This window comes from Podarcis erhardii (genome assembly GCF_964252035.2).
Source record: "Podarcis erhardii genome assembly, chromosome: 5".
In the NCBI taxonomy this organism is placed as follows: Eukaryota; Metazoa; Chordata; class Lepidosauria; order Squamata; family Lacertidae; genus Podarcis; species Podarcis erhardii.
In genome coordinates, this window is record NC_138509.1 from 55697603 (window position 1) to 55716486 (window position 18884).

At 43.2% G+C, this 18884-nt stretch overlaps 1 protein-coding gene across 3 annotated transcripts in view; it reads left to right on the forward strand.

Moving 5' to 3' along the window:
• The first annotated feature begins 1568 nt into the window (after window positions 1–1568).
• The window catches only part of SH3PXD2A (SH3 and PX domains 2A), a 259240-nt gene continuing 241924 nt past the window's right edge, over window positions 1569–18884 (forward strand). The window contains exons 1-3 of one of the 3 annotated variants that reach the window (XM_081863403.1): window positions 1569–1674; window positions 1844–1971; window positions 5465–5736. In XM_081863403.1, the coding sequence (XP_081719529.1) occupies window positions 5665–5736 (72 nt within the window). In that variant the 5' untranslated portion in view covers window positions 1569–1674; window positions 1844–1971; window positions 5465–5664. Of the gene's footprint in view, window positions 1675–1843; window positions 1972–4407; window positions 5737–18884 lie in introns of those variants that run through there. The other 2 variants (XM_081863404.1, XM_081863407.1) reach the window with 2 other exon arrangements.

An 18884-nucleotide genomic window follows, 5' to 3' on the forward strand; every position in this document is an offset into this window, starting at 1 on the left:
AAGGAAAGTTGGAGAGATTCCCTAATGCAGGGATCAATTGACTTTTGGGATATGGAGCTGGGTCAGGAGGAGATTGGAGCTTTTGGGACATTTGGATTTGGAGGATTTTTGAAACAAGATTTGGAACGCTTTATGGATCCTAACTTTAACTATGGAAATCTGGCTGCCCTGTTAAGAAGGAATAAAGGCATTGTTGGGATGGAGCTCCCCCGAGATCTGCTTTTTAGCACTAAAGATTATGAAGAAGACCGGGCAGAAGGGACGTGAAGGAGAGTTAAGAGTCTCAGATATAAGATCTCCAGGTTGATGGACTTTTTGGAGTTGACAGAAGGGACGGCAGAGGCCGAGACCAGGGAGAGGAGACAGTGGAAGAAGATTGGGAATTTAAAGTTTATATTTGGAAATTTTGTAAAATTTAATGAGGGAGAGAAAAATTGTGGAATGAAATTTTTATGACCCTAGTGGAAATGTTTTAAGAGTTTAAGTTCAAATAGATATATTAATTTTAAGGAGAAAAAGAGGGAAAGGATTTGCTGAAATATTTAATTGAATTAGAATACAAAAAAGGAAGGTGGGAGGAGGTCAAGGAAACAAGCAAATGAAAGATATGCTATGTGAAGGTTTGATGTGTTTTTTGCTTTTGTTTTTCTCTTTTCTTTAACCCTTTTTTGTTTCTCTTTTTTTTATTTGTATGGTATTCTTTTTTTTAATGTGATACATTGTTTTGTTTTTTGTTTAATTTGGTGTTTTTCTGTTTTATTTGTAACCTTCAAAACCTTAATAAATATTATTTTTTTAAAAAAGGATACCTTTCAAACACAATTTCTTTTCTAATTGAAGAAAACTGTGGGAGAAAATTTTGGTATGACCCCCCTCTTTATTTGCAGAACTCTATGTAGTGCTTTTCACCGAAAGCATTCCAAAGGAGCCATCTACATAAAAATCAGTGTCTTGAAGTCTGTTTATGCAGGGCTTGAATATAGGCCATGTAATCATTTTCTCCCCGCAGAAATTATTCTGTGTGATTATCGCTGTTGCTAGTTGTATATCCTTGTTTGTAATTTGCCATAGTAATTCGGCTGTTGGCAGTGATACTTGCTACATATTTCCTATGTAGGGTGGGATTCCACCCTATTGCTAATTGCAATGCCATTTTCTGCAAGGCACTTGCACCCAACAGTGTATGTTACTGACACCGTCATCCCATGAAGTAAGGACTGCTTATGCCATGATTTGATTTAATGTTGTTGTGGTTTGCTTTTTTATTGCTTTGTTTATATTTCATGTTAAATATTTTCTTGGGTTACAAAAGTACATACATGGTCTCTGTTTTCAGATCATAAAGTCCTTTCTACAGATCAGTTATATTCAGTGTGAGACATGGATTGATTTAATGAAGAGTGGGTTTAAAGTCACCTAATTAAATAAAATTACATTTGCACTCAGGGAAATGGCTCCCACAAAGTCAGTCTTGAGTTTCCGTATATTCCAAAAGATATTGTAATATTTTAATCTATATGTGTGACTCCTTCCAGAAATCATAAATGGCAAGATTCCAGAATACAACGGAGTTCTGTGGCATGTCTAATTAGCAGCAACTGGAACGCTTTACTTATTTGCACACACAATATACTCACTGATATGTATCACAGAAGTGCCAAGTGCCCATAAAAGGTAAATATAAAGTTGATAGTGGATGGAGTGGAGTTCGACATCACAGTACCCAATAGATGCAACCTAACCTGTTATTTGGGTGCTCCTGATAGAATTAGCATGATTGTAGAGCTTGCTCCTGTGAATCATGCACCTTGAGCACCTTACTCTTATTTGTCTTTTGTTCCAGGCTAAACATGCCCATCTCCTCCAAACTCTCCTCCTCAGACGCCAAGTCCCTAACCATCTTTGACACCCTTCTGTGGACATGGCCTAGTTTGTTGGTATCCTCCTTAGACTGGACACAGTTGACGTGAGGTATGACCAAAGCAGAATAGAGTGGTGCCATTACTTTTCATGCTTTTGTTGACACAGCTTAAATTGTAGTCAACTTTTTAGCTGTTGCCAAGGTCGTTAGGTTTTTAAAAGGATTCAAAGCACAGGTCCATGATATAGATTTGCACAAAAGTTTTATTTCCTAAGTTATATACATGCATGTAATTTTAGGTCTACTTTCAGAGGGAAGGGAAAGGGCAGAAGACCTGAAGTGTGCAAAAGACCCAGGGCTCAGCTCCCCCAGATCACTTCCTAACAATGCCTTAGACTTTTGCATAGCATTGCTAGCTCATGTAGAGACAGTAGCTTACTAAAAGCCCTTGTTCCTTTTTTCTGAACTTGCTGCTGTGAAGCCAAGTGTCACTAGTCTTACACTTGTGCACCTGATTATTTTGGTAATTTCTACCTTTTGGAGCTAAAATGGTAAATTTATTTTTCTGCTGTTGCGAGTTAATTTCGCCTGCTCAGCATGATATGCAAGAGTTGGCCATCTTTTTGTCATGCAGACAACATATTATTCCTTAGCACTTCAGTCCTAGTAACTTTGTGCCCTGCTTGAGATTTTTCTGTTCTCTTGCAAGCACAACTCATTATCAACGTCTGAGCTACAGTGGCAGCTGTTCCATTAGGATGAATGTGGCACTGCCCCACCAGCCTAGGTATGCCCTCAGCCAGCCCTCCCCTACCCATCTGCCTGCCTTCTAACTTAACAACCAGTCTAGAGGGTGGCATTGCCTGTCAGCTTCCTCCTCCTTGGTCTCAGTGTCGCCCTTGCAGAACTCAACAGGGAGGAGGTTAAGATTGAAATTAGGTATCACTACCTCCATTGGCTCTGGCTCCACCTGCTGCTGGCCTCCCTACCTTCTGCCCTACCAGCCTCACTGGGCACCAGCCACCAACGATGATAAAGACAATAAGATTGATTTGGGTGTGGGTGCAGAACTAACACATGCTATGCCTTCTGAAAAAAACCAAGCAAAACATGAAAATCCTGAAGTAGCCTTCTTTTTCCTGTTCTCAACTACAAGACACCACAGCACTGAAAGTTACCGTACTTTGGCTATGTTGCAGCCAGCCTGCTACTGAATAGCTAGCAGGTTGATACCAGAATAAAGAGTATATGGCAATTAGAAATGAATCCCCTGTGGTTCTTCAGAGGGCTGTCTCATTCTTTTGGGCTGCCTCATCTGAAATCCACAAGGAAGACATATTGAGATTCCAGTTGCTTTATACAAGGGGTGTTGTTGTTTAGTCGTTTAGTCGCGTCCGACTCTTCGTGACCCCATGGACCAGAGCATGCCAGGCACTCCTGTCTTCTACTGCCTCCTGCAGCTTGGTCAAACACATGTTGGTAGCTTCGAGAACACTGTCCAACCATCTCATCCTCTGTCGTCCCCTTCTCCTTGTGCCCTCCATCTTTCCCAACATCAGGGTCTTTTCCAGGGAGTCTTCTCTTCTCATGAGGTGGCCAAAGTATTGGAGCCTCAGCTTCAGGATCTGTCCTTCCAGTGAGCATTCAGGGCTGATTTCCTTAAGAATGGATAGGTTTGATCTTCTTGCAGTCCATGGGACTCTCAAGAGTCTCCTCCAGCACCATAATTCAAAAGCATCAATTCTTCGGCAATCAGCCTTCTTTATGGTCCAGCTCTCACTGCCATACATCACCATTGGGAAAACCAGTTTTAACTATGCGGATCTTTGTTGGCAAGGTAATGTCTCTGCTTTCTAAGATGCTGTCTAGGTTTGTCATTGCTTTTCTCCCAAGAAGCAGGCGTCTTTTAATTTCGTGACTGCTGTTACCATCTGTAGTGATCATGCAGCCCAAGAAAGTAAAATCTCTCACTGCCTCCATTTCTTCCAATAAAGCGAGATGAGCGCTGCAACCCCAGAGTCGGCTACAACTGGACCTAATGGTCAGGGGTCCCTTTACCCTTTACCTTAATAGGTCCAGTGGCCATGATCTTAGTTTTTTTGATTTTGCGCTTCAGACCATATTTATACAAGGGGCAGAGGGGTGCAAATCAAGCAATGAGCAAGTTAAATAGTCAATGTTAGGAATGTGAATTAACATGCAAGTAAAGGTGGAGTTTTGAAGGCAGTAGGATGGCACCTTGTAGGCTTCCTTCCAGCAACACCTGCATCTAAGCTGGTGCCAAACATATTGCTCTGCTTTTGTTTGGACCACATTAGCGAGGCTGAGACAGGGGTCTTGTCATTTGAACAGCCCAGGACCTCCACACACACTGCCCAGCCTTGCACCCCAGGGAGGTCACATCGGTGCTGCTTACTTTTGACTTCACCTCTGGAGGCTCTCGGGACAATTGGATGCCAGCAACAAGGGGGGGGGGGCAGTGGCAATGCACGCCCAACTGCAGACCCTTATTAGGGCTGCTAACCTAAGTCTAATTAGGAGTCGGCCCCAAAGAATTGAATCGGGTTTACGCCCCGGTAAATGGGAGTTGATTGCACTCTAATCACCCTTCCGCTCGCCTGCCTCCAGCCCAAGAACAGCAGTCCCCAAAGGGAGCCGGTTGTGCCGTCTTAGAGAGATCTGTTTCTAGAGGAGATCTCCTCTGCCTTTCTTTTCTCGCCCGTCCCCGGGGAACTTCTCCCCACCCCGCAGCGGCTCGCAAAGTCGTTATTTCTGAAGGGGGTGGAGCCGCCCGGGCCAAGCTTCCTCGGCCGCCCAGCGCCCCCTCGGGGCTTGGGCGTGGAGAGGTGATCGCCCACTCCCCTTTCGGATCTCCTGTCCGGGGGAAGACCGGGCCCCCTCCTCCCCTCCGCGGGCGGCAAGCAGAGCCCAGCCCTCCTGCCTCCCGACCGGCCGCCCCCGCCTCCTCCTCCTCCTCCTCCAGCCCCTCGCCTTGTTCGGCGCGGAGTGCAGATCGCGGCAGCAGGAGGCGAAGCCGAGAAGGCAGGGGAAGGGAGCTTCGCGCCCAGCCGCTTGCTCGCTCGCCTCTCTGCCCCAGCCGGCCCGCCGCCTTCTGCCTGCCTCCTCCTTCCTTCCTTCCCCCGGGGCGGCTGCAGAAGCAACAGCAGCTGCACCAAGGAGCGTTGCCAAGGATCCGCCGCTGTTGGGCACGAAGCTGGGGCCGAAGAGAACCGCGCAGCGGCGACTCGGGTGTAGGGACGAGGGAAAAGGAGGCAGGCAGGCATATAGACACACGCGCACGCGGGACACTGCGCCGGGGATCCGTACAGGGACTGCAAAACTTGATCCGCCTTTAGGAGGGGGAAGGGGGCACTGAATAGAGACTCCCTCCCATCCATATAAACGCAGCCTTGGACCAGAAGGAATCCCCTTAGTCTCACCAGAATATAAGAGCCGAGCTCTTTTGAAAGTGACGGATGACCATTTCTGCCCTTTCCTCCCTCCCAGGGCCAAGGGGAGGATCGTGAGCGGTGTGACCAGGCTCTCCAAGATTGGTGCAGTTCCCAATATATATATATTTAAAGACATCTCCTTCTGTTGAAGCTTGGGGAAGTTTTGCTTCTCTTCTGGTGCCAGCAACGAAGAAAAGAAAAAAGGGGAGAGAGAGAGAAGGGAAGGCACCAGCTTCCTAGGAAATCCTTCTTGAGCGCCAAGGAGCTATCCTGAAAGAATAAGCACACTCATCATAATACAAGGATACATCTGGACTCTGTTTGCATTTCCTGGTTTTCCTGGGGACAAAGATGCTGTCCTACAGCGTGCTGGATGCTAATGTGGTGGACGTGGAGAAAAGGCGAAACCCATCCAAACATTATGTGAGTACACAGATGGGGGCTGAATAATGCTTGCATGGGAGGGGGTGCCATTAATGTCCAATTGTGGCAGTGCTGCATGTCCTGGCAATGGGTGTCATCCTTGAAGCATTTTACAAGGCTGGCTGTTTGGGTTTGCAAAGAGCCAGAGAAATGATTTGGAAAGTGAAGTGGGTGGGATAGGGTTTCTGAGTGTGTGCTGTGCCCCACTGATGAACTTTATGAAGCACCTTCACCACCAAGGAAGAAGGTGAGCATAGGGGTTTCTGCAAGCATTTCAGTTTGGTGCAATCGTGTCTCTCGGGTGCAGTGTTGTGTAACATAGCCTATATAAGAAGGACACTGTTTGGAACAGGCTGCACCTTCCCAGGTGGTCTGAAAAGCACACAAGATGAATATATGGGTGCTGTTTTGTTTTGTTTTTAAAGAGCTCTTCTCGTTCAATTTAAAATCAGTTTTGCAGGCTGTTTTAAATAATCCTGCTGCAAACAAAGTTCCTCTGCCACATCCTTGCTCGTTTTTTGATGAGCATTGGTAGCATGCTAGGATTTGGGTGGAGTGTTTGGTGCAGGACAGACATGAAGTAGACTAGATGATGCTTAGCTCCTCTCCAGCCCTGAGTCTATAATGGCAGTCCCAGTTTATTCATGCACAAGAATGTTGCCCTCTGGTCAAATTGGCTGACCATTTTTTGCCCTTTCCATGGAGCAGGAGGCACGTGTTGTGTTATTTTGAGCCATCTGGGCTTGCCTGACCCAACTTATTATTTTGACCTGGATGCACATTTGGCAGGGGTGTCCCTCAGTTCCTCATAAACATTCAGTTCTGCTATTCTGGAAGACTGCTTACATTCTCCTGCCCCTGACCTGAGCCTTAGAGGGCTTTTGCACATTGGAGCAAAAGGTAGACTTGCACTTTCCTATCTTCCCATTAATGTAGGGACGTCCACATGATGCCCTCCTCATTCCAGTTGTGCCCTGAACCTTCCATCCTTTTAATACAGGTGTTTTTTTAAATCTTTGGAAAGTCTGAAATGATCAGGATGGAGAAACACCTGCATGTAGCGGGGAGAGGTCCAGGAAAACATTGGGATGGGGATGAAGTCTTGTGGGTGCACCTATGTTAATGGGGAGGCTGGTAGGTGCAAATCCAAGCCCACAGAAAGACAGTGGTTAGGGCATTTCTTCCCAGAGCATTTTGGAATAGCTGTTTAAGGACCTTGAATTTTTCCTAGGTGGGTGTCCCATTTTCTCTGTTACGCTTTATTGGCAAAATTCTTTGCTTGACTTTCTCGTTAGAGATCCAAGGCAGTGACCATACATGAACCCTCGGTTTCTTCTCTTTAGCTGAGCCAGCTCAATCAATGTGCAGAGCTGGTTGTGCTCCTGTGCAGTGCAGGCCAGGACACGGACATAGTCACTGCAGGACAAACCTCATTGAAAAGATCCAAAGAGGATGAAAATGTTAGTCACTACAACATGGGACTAACTGAGGGCCATATATGCTTTCAGATCTATTGGCCCCAATATTTGAAAGTACCAAGGGTGGTAAATCTGTTATCCTATCCTTGCCAGTAGGTAAGGACTATATATATATTAGGTTAATTCTCATAGGGTGATATTCTGCTAATCAGTGTAAGGATTTATGGGCAGTAGGACTTTCATGTTTTCCCAACCCTGTACTCTCTCAACAGCCTCCCAAGATCTCCTCCAGAGGGTTGGGGGAACCCCTAGAACAGATTTAGGAGACATGCGGGGGGGGGGGAGATGCAAGCAGAAATAATTTCATGGATGAAACAATTGCCTTAATGCCATGTTGCACTCCACCTATAATATTTTCATGGAACTCCAAACTCTGTTTTGGATGTGGGCGAAATGTTTTGCTGGAGCTGTATACTATTTTGCTGGTGTTCCATACCTACAATTTCCCACCAGCTTTGACTACTGAACACAAGCTGGTAACCGAGCACCAGAGAATAGCTTTCCCCTTCCAACTGTTCACTGACAGGTATCAAGGGAATTTGATTAATCCTACAGATTTCAACACTAAACTTTGTCATATTGTCATCATCCGTTTTGAATAGAAGTGAAATAGTAGATGAGGCAAGGAGTAATCACAGCCTTGGAGAAGGACAAAAAGGCAGGAGTTCTTGAATCAGTCCTCTACCTGACAGCCAAGTCATGCACAACAGTGGATGTAAAGAGCATTATTAGTATTGGCATCTTTGTCCATATTTCTGCCAAGGACCCTGTGGAAGTAGCCTATCAGATGTGCAGCTTGCTTTTTGTGAATTCAACCTTAAATGACATTATTTTTCACAAGGTTCAGTTTGCCAAGTTAACCAGGATCTACTTGTAATCTTGTTCATTTTAAAGCTCAGCTTTGCTCCAGACAGCAAAACGTATTGGGCTGGTATTACCACCAGTGTTTCAGCAGACGTTCTCTTAAATTGAAAACTGCTGGTGTAAGGCAAGGGCTCTTCTGATTATTAGGCTAAAAGTATATCTAGCCAAGCATTCTGCTTCACACATTGACTAACCAGAAAACCCACTAACCACACAGCCTGAATGCCATAGTTGGCTCCTCCTATTGTGCTTCCCTGGTAGACGGCCACTAAATCTGAAGGTTCTATTAGTCTTGGCAAATTACTACTGGTAGATACTGTGTATCTGAAGAAGTGTGCATGCACACGAAAGCTCATACCAAGAACTGACTTAGTTGGTCTTTAAGGTGCTACTGGAAGGAAATTTTTTTGTTTTTACTACTGGTAGACTTATTCTCCATGAATATAGCTGATTCCTCCTTAAAACAATTGAAGCCAGTGGCTATCACCTGTCTACTCCTTGCTCTAAGAACTAAAATGCATAACATATTCAGCAGTTATGATACAAGATGCAATGCCAGCCATAGAAGTGAACGATTGAGGACAAAGGGTGGTATTATGTCATACAGTTGTTCAGTTCTTTGGTAGTTTGTGCCATAGACAGCGAGTATTGTGGGTGATATTCACATATCTGGGGATAACTGTGAGACAGTTCTGTGTCACACTGGGTGCTATCAGGTTGTGTTCTTATCTACACTTACCTGGAAGTAAGCATGTTAATACTCAGTTGGACTGACTTTTAAAATGTTTACAGTTTGAGATCCTTCAAGTTCAAAGCAAGTATTTTTCATGTGTAAAACAAGCAAACAACCCTCAGTTATAGAGACTGAGTAACTGAATCTAGATCAGGGGTTTCTAATGCAAACCCTGTGGGTGGTAGTGTGCTCTGCCAGTACCACCTATGGCACCTGCAAAAGATTGCAGTAAATGTTGCTTCAGAAATCAGCACTGCACCAGAGACTTATTTGCTCTTCCTGCCCAGTTTGTTTGCACTAGTTCTGCTTCTCCTGTATTGGAGACACTCCCTTAAACATGTCCACATCTTATTGGTGCCTTGATTGGACACCCACCCTCCCATTTTGAGGAAAGGTGCAAAGAGCTACTCTGTAAGTGATAATAGTGGATGATGTGGCAGCCATTTGTGTTATGCCATACCCCCATGGCAGTCATTTTGTGACTGGTGTTCATGGCACTTTCTCAAATTCCAAAGGTGCCCACTTGCCAAAAAAGGTCGGTGACTTGCATGCTATACTCTTTTTTTAAAAAACAACAACATTTGAATATTAAACTCAAATTCTCTTGTTAATAAATGCAAATTAGATAGAAATGCTTGATTAAATTACATGCATTTTTCAGTTGTTACCAAATGGTTTTCATAATTTGGATTTTAATTCCAGTGTTTGAGGTCTGGGTAAAAAAAAAAGTGGGACCTAGGGAAATAAGAGTGCAGAATTGTATTCATCTTTTAAATATTTCTGTGTAACCATGAGGGCCAGAAACTTGATCTTTTAGCAAAATGAAAACTTTAGTTTTCAAAATTCAATGGTAGCAGAAAGATTCTGATTTAGTACTTACACAGATTGTTGGACTACTGCCAGTCAGAATGGGATTGTGCAATACTAACATGAGATTTGCTGTGCTCTGTTGAAAAATGTTCCTTGCTTCTACATGAATTAATGAACACTGCAATGACTTAATTAGGGCTTCTGATCCTCTCCCCCCCCCCCATTCCAACTCTCTGGAGGATGCTCTTTGATTTCCCAGACTCAGGTTGTCTGATATATCAAATCGATATTGGCTGACTGGACTCATCCAAGAGTGCTTTCATTTGCAATGTTTAACCTGATCTTCCAGATGTGTATTGAGAATGGGTGATCAAAACCCATCCACAGCCTCAGGCCAAATGCATGTACATGTATGCCTTTTCCTCCTTTCTGTGCATTAGTGCTGGCTAAGTGAATCCAGCTGCCATTATGATATTGTTCCTTTCAGGCCTTTTTCATGTGCTTTATTCAGTCTGGTTTTAAATATCTCACTGTTGCAATGTGCAAAGCTTTATTTATTTATTTATTTATTTACTTATTTATTTATTTATTTTGCCTGTGTGGGGAAAATAAATGGTCTATGGCATTTTTCACCCAAGGTCAACATAGCAAAAGGGTTACTTTCATCTTGTTGATTGCCAGCTCTTATCTCTCACTTTCTCTTAGATGTTCGAAACCATACAGGGAGGAGCATACTTGGTTAAATATTTGCCAGTGTGATTCAGCAGTACCTAACAAAACTATACACTGAGCTCCATGATTCCAGGAGATACAGGGGACATCGCCAACCCTAACATATGCTAAGTATGTGTAACTTAACTGCATTTGTTCACATTCATCCTTTGCCTGTTCTATAGCCACTTACCTCTTTTCTCTCTCCATTGTCAAACTTTAGATTCTAATCTCTCTGAGACAGGTCTTTTCCCTATTGGTCTGGATCCAAAGATCCATTATAAGAACTCTTTTTGTGGAACACGCCTACTCACCGAAGTGGGGCAGTCTCCCCTAAACTGCTCTGTAAGGATGGATGTGCAGGAGGCTACAGCAAGAGGGGGAACTTCAGAAAATTGCCTCCTCTCTTCCTATGAGCCTCTGACAGATCTCAAATCCTCCCATTCACAGAAGGGGTCCTTCTGTGAATGGAACGTGTATCCAGCCTGATTATGGCATTGAATGAAAACAATAATATACAGTGGTACCTCAGGTTAAGTATTTAATTCGTTCCGGAGGTCTGTTCTTAACCTGAAACTGTTCTTAACCTGAAGCACCACTTTAGCTAATGGGGCCTCCTGCTGCTGTCGCACCGCCGGAGTCCGATTTCTGTTCTTATCCTGAAGCAAAGTTATTATCATCCCTCCCAAGGCTACCTCTGTCTATTACAGAGAGAAATAAAACTTCTTTTTCTAAAAACAAAATTTGAAGAAAATTTGGGGACACCCCTTCCCCCCACACTTTGTTTGGTAATGACATTGAATGTGTATGCATAGTTCTTAATTAAGGCAAATTTGGTGCCCAACCTTTCTAACTTTTGCTCATATGAACACATGTTAGTTGCAGATATATTGATTGGCCAAGACATGAGATTTTTTGCCCTGGTGTTTTTAAACCTTCATTGTTTTGCAGCAACTGAAAACTAAAACAAACGATTTTGTCTCTCTTTTTCTTCCCTAGCTTAATGACTAAAAGAAATGATACATTTCAATCTCATGTCACAGCTCTTGAGTGATATCATTTGCAATCTAAAATTGTATTTCCTATTAGGTAATGATGAAACCAGCTTCAATAATGGCATTTGGTGCTCAGATGTATAGGCTGTCTTGGGAGGAAACAGCTGGCTTTTACACATTGCATAGGCTGTTTCTTTGTCAACAACCATTTTTATGTCCTTCCTCTTCACGACCCAGTGTCCATTCAAAAGGAAACAGTTCACAGTTGGAAAGCAGGATTGCTGGAAAGCACTTAGCAATGCTGTGTTGAATGTGTGTGTAATCAAGTGCTTTGATGTGTCTCCGCAGAGCTGACTTCTTGTTTTTAGCCTCAGGCATCAATTATGTGTGAGCATAGGAAGCTGCCTTATAGTGAGTCAGACCTTGTGTCCAACTAGCTCAAAACTGTCAATTGTCAGCAGCTTTTTTTCCATGGTAACAGAAACAGGTCTTTCCCAGCTCAACTGTCCATAGAATTATAGAGTTGGAAGGAACCCCAAGGGTCATCTAGCCCAACCCCCTGCAATATAGGAATCTCAACTGTAGCATCCATGACAGATGACCATCCAACCTCTGTATAAAAACCTCCAAGGAAGGAGAGTCCACCACCTTCCGAGGGAGTCCATTCCACGGTTGAACAGCTCTTACAATCAAAAAGTTTTTCCTGATGTTTAGTCAGAATCTCTTTCTTAAACCTGAAGCCATTGGTTAAGTTCCTAGTCTCTGGAGCTGGAGAAAACTTCCCTGGATCTGGTCACTGTACTTCTGTTGATGCAGACTAGAATAGCATTAGCTTTTTTTGCTGCTGCATCACACTGTTGATTCATGTTAAGCTTATGGTCTACTAACACCTCTAGATCCTTTTCACATCTACAACTGGCAAGCCAGGTGTCCCCATTTTATATTTGTGCAGCTGGTCTTCCTGACATTTGTCCCTATTGAAATTCATTTTGTTTGCGCCTAGTTCTCCAATTCATTAAGGTCATTTTGAAACCTGATTCTGTAAGCAGGGATGGAGATCTAAAGCAGAGATGAAGAACAACCTCTGGTTGTCCATGCGTAGTTGGACTACATCTCCCTTCATCCCCCACCCCTGGCCATGCTGGCTGGAGCTGTTGGGAAATGGAGTCCCAACAACATCTTGAAAGCTATAGGTTCTCCACCTCTGAACTAGAGAAGTAGAACAGGGTGCAGTAGGCTTATCAAGACAAATGTAAGTTGTTACAATACTGGAGCCAGGCTGTTCCCCAAAGAATAACAATTACTATTAAATGGAAAAAGGATCCTGAAAAAGACCTTGGAGAGTGACACTCACAGTTTCTACAGTCATAAGGCACAATACAGTGATAAAGGGAAGTATGTTTAAATTTCATTTACTTGATTTCAGTTAAAGAGAATGAAGCCTTAAGGCTGCAGTTCTAACCCTACTTACCTGGGAGGAAGCCCAATTCAGAATGACTTACCAGGGTAGAAACAATTACACACCATTGCCCCCAAAAGCAGGCTGTGGAGGCGATATGTAGCAAACATAGATTACTATTGTCACATAGTTGGATGAGTCAGGTTGGCCAGATGCAAAGGAAGAAAGGGCTGCTGCATCTTTAATGGTTTTGCAAAAGAGGGAGTTTCACCAAGCAGAGCTTGCATGACAACCCACACTTGATTAAATTCCCTCTTCTATGCACCTATTAAAGCTATAGGGCTCCTATCCTCATTTGGTCACCCTAACATAAGATGACAAAATTGTTAAAATAACTTACTCTTTCTTTCTAACGCAGTGATGGCCCCCACAAAACCCCAACTAAACTTCTGTTCAGATCTGAACTGTAGTTACCATGGTTTCCTGATCATCCATATTTTATAGAACTCACTTCCTTAGGCTTATAATGGTGATCAGTATTTATTAAACCATGAACATAGGAATCTAACTGAGAGCAAAGATAGTGAAATAAAATCCTTTGTTTAGCTTGTATCAAATGTTTTGTTCAGGGCTTCAGCTCTTGCTCTAGAAATCTGATACTTCAGAGAATGAATTTTTAAAGAAAAAGCCAAGAATACCCTAGGGGGATATTTCTTTTAAAAATTGGACCTTGAGTGTCTCTGACATGTGATACATCTCCATTCTTCTACCTGGAAAATGTATAAGGTGAATGTAGATTTTGAACTTGCAGATAAACTTTTAAAAATCATCCTTGCTGTATACAGAGTTAGAAAGTGGAATTGGTTACGATTATATTGTCTTTCTCTTGGAACATGGGAAACTTCTTTTTTTTTTGGAATGGCAATAATAAAAAAATGCATTTGTAGTTGCACTCTGCTTAGTGTAAATGTTTAGCTTTAATGTTAAACAAAGTTATAATAAGCCAGAACATTTTTTCCTAAGTGAGTGCTTCCTTCTAGACTGGCATGGAGAAATATGGTGAGGCACAAACAGCTTGGGAGTAGAGAATGAAACCACTTTTAAATTACAGTGGTACCTTGGGTTACATACGCTTCAGGTTACGGTACATATGCTTCAGGTTACAGACTCCGCTAACCCAGAAATAGTACCTCGGGTTAAGAACTTTGCTTCAAGATGAGAACAGAAATCACGCGGTGGTGGCACGGCAGCAGCGGGAGGCCCCATTAGCTAAAGTGGTGCTTCAGGTTAAGAACAGTTTCAGATTAAGAACGGACCTCCAGACAAATTAAGTACGTAACCAGAGGTACCACTGTACACTCTTGTCTCCTGTCCCCCTTTTTAAATCTGTGCTGGAGTTTTTCTACCCAAGGGTACTTGCCCCAAACCTGGATCTTGGCATCCAGGGAATTCTTTTTTCTTGCCCCCACACCCATTTTTCATAATAAATCCAAAACACCTCCAAGTACCATTTACATCAGGATCACTATAAAACAGTTGAGCACCCTCTAGCCTGAACCCAGTTCTGTTCAAGGTGTCTCAATACAGCATTTAGTTTTGGTTTGGCAAACTTTTCCCAGGAGGCTTTTGTTAAGCTTTTCCGTTGCTATAAATAAAGAAAACAGACTTTAGTGCAAAATGTGGGCAATGTTTAGCACAAGAGGCCTGGGAACACAAAATGGATGACCTCACGCAAGGAGTCTTCCATTGACAACGACTACGAGCTGAGCTGGCTTCTAAGCCAGGCTTCTGGTAAAAGTAAGGCATGCTGCTTTTGTACAAGCAAGGGAGTCTGAACATCTGGAAATGTGGCTGTGAAAATGTCGCATAACATTTTCTGGCAAGCCAAAAGATTACAAGTTGTTATCACTGGGGTAGGGCCAGACCCTGCTGGAGACCATCCAGGAGTCTGATGTCACTATCAAAGACGTCAGCTACAGTACTTTCCCATGTCATCTCTGTCACTCTTGCCTTCATGCTACTCCTCAGAAGATCTTGAAACACGTTGGTGACCGCCAGGCAAAAATAGTTCATCAGGACCAGGCTTTTTTCACATTCTGCGCTGGAACCAAACCTCAGGATCTGCTTTTTTAACCAAGCTTTAAAACTGCTGGTGTATCAGCACATGCACACACATCAGTTAAACTAACAAGTGAATGTGTCTCTTCTTTCTTCTGCCCCTTTGCTAAGTTAGCTAAGAATTTCAGTATTGGCGATTTCAGCTGCTACGCATAAAACAAATTTCTAGATGGGGATGATGACTAAGTCATAGACAACTTTTTTATATACTGTGTTTCACACAAATACTGCATTTTGTAAAAAAAATACATCTGTGTTCAAAGCGGTTCATGAACAAAACAGAATAGTTTAAATAAAGTAGTACAATATGGATGCATATTAAAAGCATATCACTGCAACACAATAGAACAAAACCCAGCAATTTCGAACAGTTCATTTACCATACAGTAAAATAGAGCATAAAGCTCATTTATTGTCAAACATCCAAAAATAGCACCAAACCTGGTGACGTTAGCAGCCGTCCCCCTACCAAAACTCAATCTTCAAGGCCAGAAACTCTCCTATAAGGAAAGGTTGCAGCCTTTGAGACTTTTTATTTTAGAGAGTAAGAGGGGACATCATATAAGTTTATAAACTTATGCATGGCATAGAGAGAATGGATAGAGAAGAGTTTTTCTTCCTCTCCCAGTTGTTGAGTGTTGGAAGATTTGGGACAGATAAAAAGAAGTACTTCATCATGCAGTGCATGGTATACTTCTGATTACCAATTGCTAGGCACCACAGGAGGAGAGAAGGCTGTTGTGCTCAGGCCCTGCTTCAGGGGTTTCCTACAGGTATTTGGCTGGCCTCTGTGAGAACAGGATGCTGGATTAATGATCTGATCCAGCAGGAATACCAAGCAGTTGCCCCAAGCCAACAGTAGGGGCAAACACACTTATCTCCCTGCTTTATTGTTGTAGCAAATGTCTAGGTTATTCGTTTATTTTAAATTGTACAGTATATCCCAGCTTATAGCCAAAAAGCAGCTTAGCTCGCTCGTCCTTCCTTCCTTCCTTCCTTCCTTCCTTTCCTCACCTTGTTAACTTGCTTAGTGTGGTGTAGTGGTTAAGAGCGGTGGACTCGTAATGTGGTGAACCGGGTTCGATTCCCTGCTCCTCCACATGTAGCTGCTGGGTGACCTTGGGCTAGTCACACTTCTTTGAAGTTTTTCAGCCCCATTCACCTCACAGGGTGTTTGTTGTGGGGGAGGAAGGGAAAGGAGAATATTAGCCGCTTTGAGATTCCTTAGGGTAGTGATAAAGCGGGATATCAAATCCAAACTCTTTTTCTTATCCGTCCCTTTTTATCAAGCTACATTCTACATTCATATTTTTGCATAATGAACACAGATGTTTAAATGTATCATGTGCACATCATTTTCTCGGCCTACTATCCATCTGTTACAGAAGGCCCTTGCTTACAGAATCAAGCTCAATGCAATAATAAATAATTCAGGTAGTCCAGAGAATGCGGCAGTACTTCTGTGCACCAGAGACGCATCCATAGTCACGTACATGTTTCTTTCTCTTAAAAAAAAAGTGTCTTCCATATGAGATCTTGACGCAAAGAAGCAAGGCTGTGACTTACTGATGAATATGCTTTTCTTTGTGCCTTGCGAGTGACATACATACAGTGGTACCTCTGGTTACATACGCTTCAGGTTACATACGCTTCAGGTTACAGACTCCGCTAACCCAGAAATAGTGCTTCAGGTTAAGAACTTTGCTTCAGGATGAGAACAGAAATCGTGCTCCTGCAGCGCAGCAGCAGCAGGAGGCCCCATTAGCTAAAGTGATGCTTCAGGTTAAGAACAGTTTCAGGTTAAGTACGGACCTCCAGAATGAATTAAGTACTTAACCCGAGGTACCACAGTACAACCAGACTTTCCTCAGGATACCTGACCACCAGAGCCCTTTAGTATGTGGGAGTTTTGGGGGCAGGCGCCAGGGGTGTTAGAAAATATGAATGTGTCGATTTCCTAGGGTAAAATAGGAGGGGTGGGGAGGGTAGGAAGTTTGTGAGCCCAAGGCTCACTAATGTAACACTAAATCATGGTTTTTCATTACAAGTCAACTGACAGTGTGAAAGTTTGCAGTACCAATGCAGTATTAAACTTAAATTGCTCCAGTTCTTCTAATGGCAAAGAACTGAAATAGACAGACAGAGCAAACCTCCGTATATCACTGTAGAAATAATATGTTTGTGATTGTGGAGGTTTTCTGCAACTTTTGAATTTAATCCTGCACAGTTTACTTGTTTGCACAGGCTGTTTAATTGTACAGCTTGTTAATTCATATTGATATGGCTGCCATTGATACTGAATCAGAGAGTCAGTGCTTATAGCTTTGTCCTCCTTTTTGTGTCTGTGTTATACTGAGACAGGCTATGAGTTCATCAAATCTAGGGTACTGTTGCATACTCTATCAGCAGCTCTCCGAGGTATCAAGCGGAGATTTTACCTCTTGCAGGGCTTGCACTTGTCCCATGCCTAGAAAGCAAAGGTCCAAGTGGTTTTCTGCTTGAGCCACTCTTTTCCCAGGGAAAATCCACTCTTTAGTGCTAAATCAGAGCAAAGCCAAATTGCTGTTTGCTCCAATTGAGTGCTAAAGCGCTGGGACAAGAGGAAGTGTGGTAAGCCCTTACTTGATGCTCTTTATTAAATGTAAATGCCAGATCTGGGAGATATATGCAGATCCAGATTCCTAAATCTGTACCTAGTCATCACAAAACAAATGTTTGACGATATGGAAGCAACACAAAGTAACACCAGCAGAAGTTCACTCAGACCCAAATATAACCGCAACATAAATTTCAAAAGCCAAATTTCCCTGGCAGATCACAACATACCTCTTAAAAAAGAATTTCCCCACTTTTAACAGCCTCTAGTCCCTGTTGGGGGGAAAGGTGGAGTATAAATAAATATAGAACAACAGCAGCAACTAGTATTAAATATGTGTATATATGTAATGTGCTTGGCCACTGGGCTACGGACTTCTTTGTTCTTCAACACTTTCGTTCCATCTCTGAGAACCACCTAAGGAGCATCAGATTCTGGCTACTGCCTGGCTTCTAGTTAGCTGCAGCATTTTATCAGGTTTGGGATTACCCATCCAGCCCCTGGAAAGAACAATATAAACAATAACTCAGTGAAGTTCCTCTTGCCATTTCTTGAGACAACAGATGGGAATTAGCAGGAGGGGCAGAGGTGATTGCCAGGAGCTACTGTTTACTTTAGCAGTTATGATTGCCAAGCTTCCCCAGGACCGTATAACTCCAAATGTAAAAGTCTATTATGCCGGTTACTCTTCAAGTGCCTGCATGGTACCACAGGGAGCATTAAAACATATGAGCAAGCAGTTGTTGTTAGAATATCCTGCATTTTGAAAGGCAGCCAGTGCCATCTTAACCAGGATCTCAATGTATTCCCACTTATCATTGTTTGTATAGCACTTTCAATATGCAAAATGTTTTGTAATCTTGCTTGTGTTTGCCCTACAATAGCTTTGTAAGGGAGGTGATGATGGGCAGAGCAATTCTATCCTCTTGTTGCCCAGAGACTGGAGATACGCTGCTGCTATGCTAAAAGAACAGCTGCTGTATCCAATGTGTGCTCAGCTTGGGAGGTGAAAAACAAACAAGCAGTCAATCAAGAGGACCTCTGTCTGAATGATTAGTCTGGCTCCTCTATGGGCCATCTAGACTCTGGCAACCCATTTGACTCATCCCACCACCTTCTCTTTTGCCTGATAGGCCAGCATCCCAGCAGGACACGTTCTTTTTCCCTCATCCCAGACAGTTGCTTCATATACCACCAGCAGCCACTACGGCCCTGCTTTCACATGCCAAGAGGCCTGTTCTTTGACATTGCAGCAGGGGTGCTAACCTGTGGCCCTCCAGATGCTGCTGGACTAGAACTCCTATCAGCCCCAGCCAGCATAGCTAATAGTCAGGGGTGCTGGGAATTGTAGGTGAGCAACTGTCTAAACAGCACAGCAAGCTCCCTGCCTGTTCCCATCAAGAATCCTTTCCTGAGAAGTCAGATCCTGCTTGGGTGGAAGGGG